The sequence below is a fragment of the Crinia signifera genome, chromosome 19, assembly GCF_055691185.1.
Source record: "Crinia signifera chromosome 19, ASM5569118v1, whole genome shotgun sequence".
NCBI classification, from domain to species: Eukaryota; Metazoa; Chordata; class Amphibia; order Anura; family Myobatrachidae; genus Crinia; species Crinia signifera.
The window spans coordinates 71,776,610-71,792,323 of record NC_139226.1 but is presented as its reverse complement, the minus strand read 5'-3'; the positions used below and the strand labels follow the sequence as shown (position 1 = coordinate 71,792,323).

Below are 15,714 nucleotides of genomic sequence, written 5' to 3'. Positions count from 1 at the left end.
ACAGAGGCCAAATAGGCACCCTGAAGTGTGAAATGGCCCCCACAATTTTTAACGCCACCCCACGATCAACGTGAACCCGAAGCGTGGCGAGCGCAGCGAGCCCGCGAGGGGCGGTGGTACGCGTCCTACGACCTTTTCATACCCCCACTACTAGTTGAGAATAGAAAGTGTGGCGAGCGCAGCGAGCCACAAGCGTGGCGAGCGCAGCAAGCCCCGCGAGGGGACGCGGACAGCTGTGAAGCCCGCGAGGGGACGCGTATACCTGTGAAGGTATCCGCGGGGCTCGCCACACTATCTATTCTCAACTCCACGCCGACGTGGATAGTGGGGGTATGAACAGGTCGTAGGACGCGTACCGCCGCCGCTCGCCACGCTTCGGGTTCACGTTGATCGTGGGGTGGCGTTAACAATTGTGGGGGCCATTTCACACTTCAGGGTGCCTATTTGGCCTCTGTGGCCCATTTAACATTGTTTCCTATGGAAAAATCGGGTCCATTGAGGCATTGAACAGGAAAATCGCGTCAATTGAGACATTTCACATTGTTCCCTATGGGAAATCGCGATGGGCGCCCTTCTAGGTAAAGAGTACCGATATTGCTACCAATATTGTCTAGTGTGCATGTACCTTTAATTCCATTGGTAAACAATCATGGTACATGTATACTGCATTGTATGTCGGACCACAGTTATTTTAGCAAGTAGGCAAGATATAGGGGTATCATTCATCTTATAGCACAACATATGGGATTGTTAGTGATTCCACACAGGGGTTGGTCCAAACTCCCTAAGTAACAGACAAAAACACATATATATGAAATCACTGTGCTTGTTGTAATCCATGGAAAAACGTAACTGTTTGGAGTTTGTAAGTACTCTCCACCTATAAAAGACTCAGGAGACCTGCATGCAAAAATGTTATTGCACACACATGAAAAAGATAAAAACTGTAAAAATACGTCAAATAACAATGACAAAATTATACTATATACCTTTTTGCATTTTTTGTTAAATTAGCCATTCTGTCACCTTTAAATGATCATATAGGGGGGAATTCAATCTGTGACCATATTTCCCGACAGGGGAAATACATAAATAGTAAACGTATAATTACGGACAACATAGGCCCACTAACGATATCAATGGAAAAAGTTTTACGGAGGACAAGGGAAAAGCAGAACTGTTAAATGAGTTCTTCTCATCTAAGGGAGAGCATAGAAACATAGAATGTGACGGCAGATAAGAACCATTTGGCCCATCTAGTCTGCCCCTTTTTTTACCCTTCAGGTAAACTCAACCCTTTTTAAACCTTATTTCTTTGTAAGGATATTCATATGCCTATCCCAAGCATGTTTAAATTGTTCTACTGTCTTAGCTTCTACCACCTCTGACGGGAGGCTATTCCACTTATCCACTACCCTTGCTGTGAAGTAATTCTTTCTAAAATTTCAACACATCAACACACTTTATTCATAGTTTAATGAGTAATAAAATCCCCACTATCGGGAATAAATCCATTTAAAGCTCTCACTATTAAACTTATATAAGGGAGATTGTTCCCTACAACTCATTATTGATCCTAATAGGATCATTACCACACCTCACATTCACTTACACTTCACTATTAATTACCATTGAGCCACAAACTTTTCACATATTATATGTCGGTCTATTGCACCCTAATTTATGGGATCTCTAATCCCAATAAATGGGAGTTCACTTACATTTAATTTTTTAAACACCTAATTTATATAGGGTTTAATAACACCCCCACAAGGTGATAATTATCATACACAAGATTAGACACATATACAGTTATTATTAGAATAAAGAATTTGCCCATATTTAGAGTAACATTGGTAGATGGAGCACACGACTTTAAACGTACGCTCCAGTCACATTCCTAATACTGCTAGGAACATCTTTGTAGGGAATTGCGGGGAAGCAATTAATTGTACACCTCCCATATTAAAGTAGTGGTACGTTTGCTAATGGATTTGCGGTCCATCGCATATATCCATATATGGGAACCACATATCCTTTTTACGGTATTTCGCTAAAGCGCTTTTGAACTTTAATAACAGGTCAGCCTGGTACGTATATTTGTATGGTGCGCGCGACACTCAATCATATCTGCACCGCTAGGAACCCTTATTTCAGGGATATGCGGGGACTTACTTAACGGTGCACTCTACATCTCAGTGAATGAGTGGTGCGCACATCGATGGACGTGCGGTCCACCACGCACTTATAGTGAACCACGGATACATGGGGACATTTACAGATAGCACACCTATAGTACTGGTTAAATCCAGCACGCTTACCAGTTCACTTGAAACTGAAGCCGTACTTCCGCCCGAACAGGAAGTAGCCAGGTGGAACGCACACGAGCGGGCGTGCGTTCCACCACACATATTTAATGCTTTTGACAAAATAAAAACCTTTTTCCTCACATCTATAGATCGGGTGACATTAGAGGGTCACGATGCACTAGCCCATAAACTTTATATGTCATCACTCGAGTCGTATGGCCGTTATTTTTACTAATGAACACCGGAAGTCAATCTAGGTCCATTCCCCTATATATAGGCTCCACTGTTCACTAGGCAGTTACTGTCAGCCAGTGAAGGAGCTACTGAAAACTGCTACATTGTGGTGAGTCTATGTCTTTGGAATTTCTGTGGTTACTTTGTTGAGTAACACCCTGTAAACTATGATACATATTCTAACACACTGTTAGAAATTTGTTCCTAAATGTACCCATACCTTTGATCATATATGTATTTTTAAACGGTTATGTTGTACAAGTGTAAGCAAATATATTATAAGATCATTTTGATCAAAGTTAATGGGAGGATTTCAGGATAATATGAGTAACTGGAACAATCTAAATTATATTGTCGTCCCCCCCCCCCCCCCCAATTTTTCTGGTTTAAACTACAGTACATATCAGCAACGGTGACATTCACCAATGTAACCTATCCATTTTTTAGGTGATATATTTTGTGGAGTGATTTCTCTAAATCAAGTCATTCTTCTATTGATTTTCCCACTGGTTTTGGAAAAATTAACCTACTTTTATACGGTACGTTCGCTATAAATCCCCCCTCTGTCTTGAATCATTGGCATACACTATTTGTTAATTTGGTGTTATACACTTCTTTTAGATTGAGTGAGTCCTGCTCCCGATTATCGTTTTTTCTCTTTAAATTATAAGGCCGGTGTAGCCTATATCCATCTCGTCCACCCTATTGGTACGTAATTATCTCCCTATCCTATTCATGGACCCATATGCTTTACACCAGTAATTTAATTTAATTGTTATATAGGAATGGTGAATCCTACAGCTTAGGACCACGCCTACCTACACCCGACTAAACGGATTCTGCATATAAATTCACCTTCTATTGGTATGTTCATTTATAGGTTGTTACACCTAATAATTTCGATCCATCTCTACCTTTTGTAATTAATTATTATATCAGTCATTCAGAATATATTTTTTGAACCCTACAGCTTAGAACCACGCCTACCTACACCCTACTAAACGGATTCTGCATATAAATTCACCTTCTATTGGTATGTTTATATATGGGTTACTATACCTAATAATTCCGTCCCATCTCTACCTTTTGTAATTAATTTAGTTATTATATTTGTCATTATGAAATACTTTCAGTGCCTCAGCGTTTATAGACCGGATACTTACTAGCCTAAAGAAATTTTCCCCCTGAACCATCTGATTGGGGTATGTCAATTAAATTTAACTAAACGAAATTATTTTGAAGTTATCTAATGTTGGCCACAAATTAAGCTATTGAATTAAATACTTTCAGACCCTAATAACTCTGATATTCACGGATTGATACCGACATCCAATCACCCAGCCAGTTTGGCTTCTACTTACCTACAACGGGTATGTAGCCTGGCCCAAAACCAGTCCTTATCCTCCTTTACCTCCTCTTGCTTGCTCTTCTTGTTTTTGCCGTTATTTGTAATCAATGGTTATTTTAATTATTTTAGATTTTATCATTATCCTGTATGAATTCTAAACGTTGATCAAATCATACACTTGAAAATTATTCTGGTATGTATCTAAAACTAAAGTAATATACCTGCTGTGTGGATATTGATATGAAGTAATTCAATACTGAAAGTACGCCCCTTGTTTTCCTTTCTGTACCATTTCTAGTTTTACCCCTGATGAAGTCGTTCTGACGAAACGCGTTGGGTTTCAATAAAGAACTTTTTACCTTGAACAGAATTCCACGTCTCATTCGGGAAAGGGACAATAATCAACTGTCGTTATACCAATTTTATTAGTGTTTTATATTGTACTGAAGTGACTAGGTGGTACATTTTTCAGCGCTCTCCGATATAAACCCTTTTTTGTATCTCTTGCCTGACTCCTACTAACAGGGGAGCCTTATCGGAGTAGCAGCAGATATTAATATTTGTTAGCGCAATACGAAGTCCATACTGTATATATATATATATATATATATATATATATATATATATATATATATATATATATATATATATATATATATATATATATATATATATATATATATATATATATATATATATATATATATGCAGCCACTGGACCGGCACTTCCCACGAAGAAATAGACTGAAGCTGCGTGCCTTTGTCAGAAATTGTAGAAAGCAAGGTTCCTAGTACACCACAAGGTAGCCAGGAACAACACGTCACTGCAGCGTTTGATGAAGAAAGCGAAATCTTTATTGCATAGCCTCAACGGCTCGTTTCGGGGTTACTACCCCTTTCTCAAGTACTTGTTGTTGCCTCTTGAGAAAGGGGTAGTAACCCCGAAACGAGCCGTTGAGGCTATGCAATAAAGATTTCGCTTTCTTCATCAAACGCTGCAGTGACGTGTTGTTCCTGGCTACCTTGTGGTGTACTAGGAACCTTGCTTTCTATATATATATATATATATATATATATATATATATATATACAGTCGGGCAAAAAAGTATTTAGTCAGCCACCAATTGTGCAAGTTCTCCCACTTAAAAAGATGAGAGAGGCCTGTAATTTTCATCATAGGTATACCTCAACTATGAGAGACAAAATGAGGAAAAAAAATCCAGAAAATGACATTGTCTGATTTTTAAAGAATTTATTTGCAAATTATGGTGGAAAATAAGTATTTGGTCAAAAACAAACAAGCAAGATTTCTTGCTCTCACAGACCTGTAACTTCTTCTGTAAGAGGCTCCTCTGTCCTCCACTCGTTACCTGTATTAATGACACCTGTTTGAACTCTTTATCTATATAAAAGACACCTGTCCAACACTTCAAACAGTCACACTCCAAACTCCACTATGGCCAAGAGCAAAGAGCTGTCAAAGGACACCAGAAACAAAATTGTAGACCTGCACCAGGCTGGGAAGACTGAATCTGCAATAGGTAAGCAGCTTGGTGTGAAGAAATCAACTGTGGGAGCAATTATTAGGAAATGGAAGGCATACAAGACCACTGATAGTCTCCCTCGATCTGGGGCTCCCCGCAAGATCTCACCCCGTGGGGTCAAAATGATCACAAGAACGGTGATCAAAAATCCCAGAACCACACGGGGGGACCTAGTGAATGACCTGCTGAGAGCTGGGACCAAAGTAACAAAGGCTACCATCAGTAACACACTACGCCGCCAGGGACTCAAATCCTGCAGTGCCAGACGTGTCCCCCTGCTAAAGGCAGTACATGTGCAGGCCCGTCTGAAGTTTGCTAGAGAGCATTTGGATGATCCAGAAGAGGATTGGGAGAATGTCATATGGTCAGATGAAACCAAAATAGAACTTTTTGGTAACAACTCTACTCGTCGTGTTTGGAGGAGAAAGAATGCTGAGTTGCATCCAAAGAACACCATACCTACTGTAAAGCATGGGGGTGGAAACATCATGCTTTGGGGCTGTTTTTCTGCAAAGGGAACAGGACGACTGCTCCGTGTAAAGGAAAGAATGAATGGGGCCATGTATCGTCAGATTTTGAGTGAAAACCTCCTTCCATCAGCAAGGGCATTGAAGATGAAACGTGGCTGGGTCTTTCAGCATGACAACGATCCCAAACACACTGCCCGGGTAACAAAGGAGTGGCTTCGTAAGAAGCATTTCAAGGTCCTGGAGTGGCCGAGCCAGTCTCCAGATCTCAACCCCATAGAAAATCTTTGGAGGGAGTTGAAAGTCCGTGTTGCCCAGCGACAGCCCCAAAACATCACTGCTCTAGAGGAGATCTGCATGGAGGAATGGGCCAAAATACCAGCAACAGTTTGTGAAAACCTTGTGAAGACTTACAGAAAACGTTTGACCTCTGTCATTGCCAACAAAGGGTATATAACAAAGTACTGAGATGAACTTTTGTTATTGACCAAATACTTATTTTCCACCATAATTTGCAAATAAATTCTTTAAAAATCAGACAATGTCATTTTCTGGATTTTTTTTCCTCATTTTGTCTCTCATAGTTGAGGTATACCTATGATGAAAATTACAGGCCTCTCTCATCTTTTTAAGTGGGAGAACTTGCACAATTGGTGGCTGACTAAATACTTTTTTGCCCGACTGTATATATATATATATATATATATATAGCTGGCAGCAGCGTCTCTGTAAGCAGTGGGTCCCCGTGGCTGGTTATCCTATCAACACTTGCAGCAGCCTTGGGTGCCCGTTTCAGACACGTAAAAAGATGGTGCCGCAGTGGGTTATGTTCAATATGTTCAATATAACAGCTAGCACGGCGGCAGCCGGGCAGAGCGGTGCAGAACTCTCCCGGCTGCCGCTGTATCAGAGCAGGTCAGCACAGCGCGCCTATTTTAAAGCCCAAGCACGGCTCCCGATTAGCTCGTCTAATAGGCGCGCCGCGGACCTGCTCTGATGCAGCGGCAGCCGGGAGGGTTCTGCACCGCTCTGCCGGGCTGCCGCTGTGCTGGCTGTTATATTGAATTTAACCCACTGCGGCACCATCTTTTTACGTGTCTGAAACGGGCACCCAAGGCTGCTGCAAGTGTTGATAGGATAGCAAGCCACAGGGACCCGCTGCTTACAGGGACGCTGCTGCCAGCTCCCTGCCTCTCCCTGTCCATCTCCCGTGTTTTACCGGGCTGCCACAATGCTGACTGTTGTATTGAACATTATAACCCACCATGGGGACCTGCTGCTTATGCAGAGGGAGGCACCAGAGAACAGAGGCTCACCCCCCCCGTCATTTTTTTCTCAATATGCCCCTGCCTGGCATCAAGCCACAAACCCATAGCAATGATCATGTAGGTGAGCAGCACTGTGACATAATATGCCATGGGCATTATGGCATGTGGTAATATATGTAATGGGCACTAAGGTGTTTGGTTTACCGTGTAATGGGCATTAAGGTGTGTGGGGTATATGTAATGGGCATTATTGTGTGTGGTATAGTACGCAAAAGGTTTTTCAGTGTGTGGCGTAATGTGTAATGGGCATTGTGGCATGTGGGTATGTGTGACATGTGTAATAGGCATAATGGTGTCACTTCTTGGCGCACACTCACTATTTTTTTCTGGCTCCTACATTTTCATCCTGGCTCCTAGATTTTTAATAAATTTGTCAAGCCCTGGCATAAGCATAAGAAAACTCACCCTGGTGCCGAGACAAATCTCCACCAACAATATGCAGGGTTTTTGGGAGGCACAACTGTAGCCGGGGGATGATAGCAGGCGCTGTCAAGCTGAGACGCAGTAGGTGCGCGGTCTCAGCTTGACAGCGCCTGCTATCATCCCCTGGCTACAGTTGTGCTATCAGCACCTAGCCGTTTGGGGTAGTCCCGTCAGTCACGGGACAACTGGACATTCCACGGATGACAGTTGGAACATGCGCATTAGAAGCGAATTTCCCCGTGAGGTTTGAGCCTACTCTCCTCCCGGTACAGTATGACGCTGATGCGTTTGCACACGGCATTCCACCGCAACCCAATGGGGGAGGGACACCGCACAGCAGCTCACATGGGTGCACTGTTTGTTCTTTAAAAGTTTGGTGAGTACTTTTTGTCATTTGTGTTCTTGATAAAAATCCGCAAGGATTGAAACGTTGAACTGAACGTACCTGTGTCCAGGTGTTTGATTTCTCATAAAAAATATATATATATATGAGCAAGACAAGTAAACATTTAAATCCAGTACAAGACTCTGCAGGGCAAGAAAATGGTTTATAAACATTGCTGCATCAGTCATAAAAAATAAGCATTAGAGTGACAGACATCAAGGGTTAGGAGCAGTCATCGACCGCAGTTATTATATTTGGCTATACAATTCCACCCAATACATGGCTCTTGTCGGAGATTAAGCTTCAGGTGACTTGGGAACCTGAAGCATAATCTGCGATAGGCAGCCACGGGAGCCAATGTGTTATCACAAAATCACGGGTCCTTTTTTGCCCAATTAAAATGGCCTGTAATTGGATAACACCCGTAAAACGATAACACCTAACAGAATACTGACCTAAGTAAGAGAAGGAAAAGCACTCACAAACATTTACAAATTTATTCATAACCTTTATATAAATGCACATACGAACATACAATGCCAATTCAATGAAATGTATTCTGGATTTAATACAAAGTAAGCACCTGCACAGACATTTATCGGTGACTAGTACATCATTTATAAACGTGCAGTGTTGACCAAAAAAAAAATAGCACATAACTGTAGTACATACCAAGGAGAGTAATCCAGGTGATGAGTGTTTTAGCTTAAAGTTCTCATCTGCAAATGGACCTCTGTAAATACTTGCAACTCCTGTGCCATCACCCTACAGAGAAATCATTATATGACTACAATGTGCAGCAAATGTTGTACAAGATAGGAATTATTTAGCAACTTAGGTAGCATGGTAGTACATGACGTTACATCACTGAGATCCTAAATTCACTTACCAAACCAAGGGCCCTGTAGTGGGCAAGTTCCAGATGACCAATGTGAGATATTGCAAACAAGTAAGCTTTATTTACGGCTGACAGACATAGCCACTGTAATAGCTTCTTACAAAGAACGCCGTCAATAGTTCAGCTTACTTGAAGGTAGTAGCGCAAACAGGCAGATTCACAGTAGTTTCAGTGTGCAGATTCCTCCAGGACAGAAAGAGCTGTTAAAGGTGCAGCCTCTACCACACATTACCCAGTACTAACTCATCTAGCCTGGTTTTTATATCTTAGATCAGTGATGGCTAACCTTGACACTCCAGATGTTGTTGAACTACACATCCCAGCATGCCCTGCTACAGTTTTACTATTTGGCCATGCTAAAACAGTAGCAGGGCATGCTGGGATGTGTAGTTCAACAACAGCTGGAGTGTCAAGGTTAGCCATCACTTAGATATGGGGTACCCAACCCTAGTCCTCGAGAGCTACCAACAGTGCATGTTTTGCAGGTCTCCTCACAGAATCACAAGTGAGCTAATTAGCTCCAGTTGTGTATCTTTTAAAATGTGACAGTAATTAATGAGTGCAGCTGTGCAGCAGCAAGGTTGTCTGAAAAATGTGAACTGTTGGTAGCTCTCGAGAGCTAGGGTTGGCTACCACTGACTTAGATGGTCTTAATTAAGGAAATGGTGTGGGTTCCTCCCAGAGCTGCAGGTGTTTAACCCACTCTGCAAACAGCTTCACATGCTGAGATGCGATAATCACTATTCAGCTATTTCAGCACAGCGTGCTGGAGCAAACCCTGAAACTGCATGCACAGCCACTATAACCCTAAATATGGCAGGCAGGGGGTTGACGTTAATATACAAGCACTTTGCTGTAAAGTGAAGCGCTCACATTTTACCTGGGGGGGGGGGGGGGGTGTGTTATGACTCTGCATACAGGGAGGCCTTGCCCTGTGCTGGGCAGACCGTGCATGCTGGGAGTTGCAGTTTTGTTTTGATTTGCAAAACTGCAACTCATACTGAATTAGGCTCCAAAGTCATATATGTGTGAAGTTTGTATGTTCGGTGCTTGTTTCCTAGCACGGCGCCCGTCGTAGGTGATCGCATACCTTAACTTAAGGTATGCGATGGACGCAACCAACGTGATTTCAGGGATATTTTTAGCCTTTTCCATCACTCACATTATCATAATTTAAAGTACATTCTATCCTTTTTTTCTGTGTGCCATAGCTATCAAACAGAAGATTTTTCCACCTGGCTCCGTCATTTCCTATCCTCTGACCATCATCATTATTATCACTACTGATAGCTCGAAATCTACTGCTCGTACCTCCAAAGTACTCTCTCTAACCTCCTCTCACAATGGACAAACCCCTCTACTTACAAGGAGGTTCAATGCCTTGATTTTTTTATTTACCAGACTGCTCAGTTTCTGAATTCACTAACACGCTTCCCCCTCTTTTGGATCACAACCATGCTCTCTTTCATTACTTCAAACTCAAGGTCACTGAAGTCTTTTAATCCTCATCAAACCTGCAGAAACATTAATGCTATTCATCACTCCTATTGTAATGCACTGGACACTGCCCAACAAACATTTCCAAGCTTTCATCCCTGCCCAAGCAACTATTGAATTTGTTTAAATCACTTCACAACCCTCCCTCACCCAATTCACCACCACTATCAAAGCGCAAGTTCTTGATTCCTACTTGAAGATCTCAGATTAAGTTGAATGCTCTTCATCAGCCAGGGACATGATGAATTCCCTACCTGAACCCTCTGGTAGCATCTCTTGCTTTGATCACACAAATGAAGATAAAGGGTGGGATGCTATACAAACAATGCCTTGTAACTAATCACCCCATTTAAAGGAACACCTGAGATCGACTGTCATCCCGCACAGTGCCGAACTTGGGCAGCATTACCTCCCGCCCAAATGATCAACACTTCTAATCCTCCTACTCTACTACCTCTCATCTTGATACCATCATAAATATGTAAAGCTCTGTCTCCTGTACTCATCACAACCTAAACTTAAATCTGTGATCTCTCACTCTCTCTACTGGTATCTGCAGTCAGGCTTTTGTCCCCAAAACTCCACAGAGACAACACGAACAAAAACAGAAAATTATATGGTCAATGTGAAGTCTAAATTAAATTACTCACTTCTGATTGTTCCAGATCTCTATGCTACTTTTTACACTGTTCACCACTTTCTTCTCATACAAACACTACAATCCCAAGGTCTTCAGGACACAGCTTTCTTCATTCTCATCCTACAGATGGAGCAGCTCTCATTTGAGCTGCTCCTGGCGATAGCATCGCCTGCTGCCGTGTTCCACCATCCGACAGAAGGGCGCGCATGCACTCCATTCTGGCGGAGCCTGCTGCCGCCCTTCGCTGGCTCCACCGTCGCCACCTGCAGCCCCACTAACCCTGCCCACTAACCCTTCACCTGTCCCTGAAGCGGAGACAGGCAGGGGGTCCGCACCCGACACCGTGCTGACGGGGACGCGCAAGTGTGTGAGGCGATCATGCATCAGAAGGAACTCCTGTCCACCAGCCTGCACGAGATCTGGTGATTCTTCAGGCTGGCTGACAGGCGCTCCATCTGTACTATCTATTCTCGCTCTTTCAATGTTTACTTCTCTGAATCCACCTCTTCACTATATTTATCTGTTGGAATTCCACAAGGCTCAGTGTAAAGGCCCTTTGCTTTTTTCAATCTATACTACATCTCTTCAGTTCTAAAAAGGGGATTTTTGTAAGAACTTAACGTTCGAACCCCTTTCTCTGAGTCCAGTCCAGTGACACAGCTTCACCTTGGGATGTAGGAGGGTCCGCAGGAGCCAGGCACCTATGCTGAAATCTTTCCTCTGGTTGCAGTCCTCCCCTTCTGCATACCATCATGCTTCAGTTCATTTTCTAAAGAACACTAGGATACACAACACAGTACAATGCCCGACATCTTATATGCACAATCATATAACCATAACATGATACACATGAACGGTATGACTTACTGAGCGTAGGGGAGGGATCACTGTGTCACCGGACTGGACTCAAAGGGGTTTTGAACGGTCAGTTCTTACAAAAATCCCCTTTTCTCTTTCGTCCAGTCCGGTGACACAGCTTCCCCTTGGGACGTTCACGAGCCAGTATTATGGGAGGGTACGCTCAGACTGCCAGTTCTCATTACTGCCCGTCCAAATGAAGCTTCCTCCGTCGCGAACTCATGGAACCTGTAAAATTTGGTAAAGGTGTGAACAGAGGACCAAGTGGCAGCCCTGCACAACTGCTCCACTGTAGCTCCATGATGCACAGCCCATGAGGAAGCAACTGAGAGGGAACAGGTCTACCGACCTTGGTGTAAGCAAAGGCAATAACGGACCTTAACCACCTGGCAATCGTCTGCTTAGAAGCAGGCCATCCTCTCTTATGCACATCGTACAATACCAACAACAGATCTTTTTTGCGGATGTCCTTTACCCTTTTGACGTAAATTCGCAAGGCGCGAACTACGTCCAAATTCCTTAATTTGTCCCTATTTTTTGCCCCTTCTGGTGGGGAAAACACCGGGAGCACAATCTCCTGGTTTAAATGAAAAGAAGAAACCACTTTTTGTAAATACTTAGGTACTGTTCGAAGCACAGCCCTATCATCATGAAAAATTAAATGTGGAGATTTACAGGACAAAGCTCCTAACTCCAAAACACGCCTAGCCAAAGCAATGGCTAACAGAAAAGTAAATTTCCAAGAAACATATTTTAGGTCAGCCGACCTTAACGGTTCAAAAGGAGGGTTCTGTTGAACTGACAGAACCAACGATAAATTGGCTGCCTATATGGGGGTTTTAACCTGGTAAAACCCTGTATAAAAGTTTTAAACCTACGGCAAAAAGGCTATCCTCTTCTTAAAGAAGATTGATAGCGCAGAAATCTGTACTTTAAGAGACTGTAGTCCCAAACCTGTAGAGAAACCATCTTGAAGGAAATACAACAATCTGGACACCTTGAACCTGGAAGTGTGAACCTTCTGACGCTCACACCACCTAATGTAAATTTTCCAGACTCAATGGTAATTAGCCGCAGACACTGGTTTACGAGACCTTAGCATAGTCTGGATAACTGCCTCAGACAATCCTTTCCTCCTCCTTAGTAAGGAGTTCTCATAAGCCAAGCCGTCAAACTGAGCCGAGCTAGGTCCAGGTGCATAAATGGCCCTTGTCTTAGAAGGTCCTGACGAAGAGCCAAGATTCCGCTGATAACTTCAGAATGTCCGAATACCACGACCTCTTGGGCCAGTCTGGAACAATCAGAATTGCCTGCACTTGTTGAGACTTCACCCTTCTCAATACCCGCGGTATCATTGGGAACGGAGGAAAAATGTATACCAGGTGAAATTTTCACGGAACCGTCATAGCATCTACCGCCCAAGTGGTTGGGTCCCTGATCCTGGAACAAAATCTCAGAACCTGACAGTTGTTCCTGGATGCCATTAGATCCACTTCTGGGAGCCCCCAGCGATTCAAAATCTCCTGGAATACCTCCGGATGTAAGGACCATTCCCCCTCCAGCAAATCCTCTCTGCTGAGAAAATCCGCCTCGACATTCCGGATACCCGGAATAAAGACAGCAGACAGAATCGGAATGTTGATCTCTGCCCAGGTGAAGATCTGTGAGACTTCCTGCATCGCCATGTTGCTGCGAGTCCCACCCTGAAGATTCAGGTAAGCCACTGCCATGGCGTACTCTGATTGAACTCTAATCGGAATGCCTTTCAGACAATCCTCCGCTTGTTGAAGTGTTTTCCACACTGCACAAAGTTCCAAAATATTTATTGGCAATCTGGATTCCTGTTTGGACCAAAGGCCTTTCAACCGAAGGTGAAGGGCAACCGCCTCCCAACCCCTGAGACTGGCATCGGTCGTTATGACCACCCAATCCCAAGAGCAGATTGACCATTCCAGCTGCAAGGTCCACCATAGTAAGGACTCCTTTGTCTCCTGGGAGAGGTAACCTCTCTTGTTTCATGGTTTTTGCATTCCCTGACCAACAGGAGAGGATGTTCCACTGAAGAGTTCTGGAATGAAACCTGGCAAACTATAGTGTCTCGAATATCACCACCATTTTGCCTAGGAGCTTCACCCCTTGCCAGACTGTAGGCCTTGACGCCTGCAGTAACAGTAATACCAGCTGATAAATGTCCCTCTCTTTGGACTCTGGTAGAAATACCCTGTTCAAGTGAGTGTCCAATATTACGCCCAGAAACTGCAGTCTCTGTGAAGAGATTAAATGGGACTTGGGTAGATTGAGTACCCAACCCATGTCTCGCAAGAAGTGTGTTGCTACTGACAGGTGGTCCTGCAACTTGCTCTTTGACTCTGCTTTGAATAGCAGATCGTCCAGGTAGGGAATAATCACTATTCCCCTGCCATGACAGCCATCACCTTTGTGAATACCCTTGGCGCTGTAGCCAGACCAAAGGGTAGAGCCTGGAACTGCAAATGAGTCTCCAATATCGCAAAGCGAAGTAAGGATTGATGCTCTGTGCATGTGGGTATGTGAAGATATGCGTCCTGAATATATACCGATGCCAAAAATTACCCTGGCTCTATACTGCCAAGCACTGATCGCAAAGACTGCATGCGGAAGTGATCCACCCAAAGGTGTTGGTTTAATGACTTCAAATTTAGTAGGTCTGACTGACCCGTCTGGTTTGGGCACCAAGAAAAGGATTGAGTAAAAACCTTTCTTGCGTTCCTCCTGTGGAACCGGGACCAACCCCCCCTTCCCCTGAGAGACAACGCCACCCCCAAAAGGGCCGTGCACAAATTGTCTTCTCTTGGCAAAGGGGTTGGGAGAAATCTCCGTGGAGGATTTCCCCTTAGATTTATCCAATAACCTCTTGAGACAATTGAAAGAACCCAAGGGTCTGAGGTTGGAATATTCCATTTGTCCCGAAACTGCAGGAGGCGGCCCCCCACTCTGAGGACAGAACAGGGAGCCTCCACCCCATCATGCAGAGCATTTTTCCTCTCCTTTAGACACCTGCTTCTTTCCAAAGGCTCCAAATCTGGATTTGGAGGCTTTGCCTTAGCTGCCGGGAATCTACCTTTTCCCGCCTGTCCTTTGTTAGGTGCTCCGCCTCGAAAGGACGAGCAAAAAGCAGGTTTGAAAACTCCAAATTTTGAACCTGAAGTTTTAGTAGTGGTAGGAAGAAATGTACTCTTCCCCCCTGTGGACTGCTTTATGATGGACTCCAGTTCAGAACCAAAAAGCAGTTCCCCTTTAAAGGCCAAGGACTCCAGGGATTTCTTCAATTCGTTATCTGCGTCCCAGGCCTTAAGCCAGAGGGCTCGCCTTGCAGATACCGGCGTGGCAGAAACCTTAGACGCCATTTTAGCGCATTCTTCACCAGCCTCAGTGATGTACTCTGCAGCACATCTGAGCTTCTCAGTTAAGAGAAAAGCCTCGGAATCAGGTTGCAACTGATTTCCCAAAGCCTCAGCCCACTTAATCATTGCTTTGGCTACCCAGGCTGAAGCAATAATGGGACGGAGTGTATAACCCACTCCTTCAAAGACTGCCTTAAGGCAACCTTCCACTTTTTTTTAGCTACCGGGTCCTTGAAGGCCGCGCCACCCTGGACCGGTAAAGCAGTGGCTTTTGACAATCTAGCCACAGGAGCGTCCACTAACGGAACTATCTCCCACAACTTTACATGCTCCTCAAGCATGTAAAGGTACATATCTGCAAACCTTTTAGACATAGTCACTTTTATCTGAAGAGTTCCAG

General features: G+C 43.8%; 1 protein-coding gene across 2 annotated transcripts in view; it reads right to left on the bottom strand.

Moving 5' to 3' along the window:
• Positions 1-15,714, bottom strand: part of PPIH (peptidylprolyl isomerase H) — a 147,435-nt gene that overhangs the window by 83,343 nt on the left and 48,378 nt on the right. For both annotated transcript variants that reach the window (XM_083162775.1, XM_083162776.1), the window contains exon 6: positions 8,711-8,803. In XM_083162775.1, the coding sequence (XP_083018901.1) occupies positions 8,711-8,803 (93 nt within the window). The remainder of the gene's footprint in view (positions 1-8,710; positions 8,804-15,714) is intronic.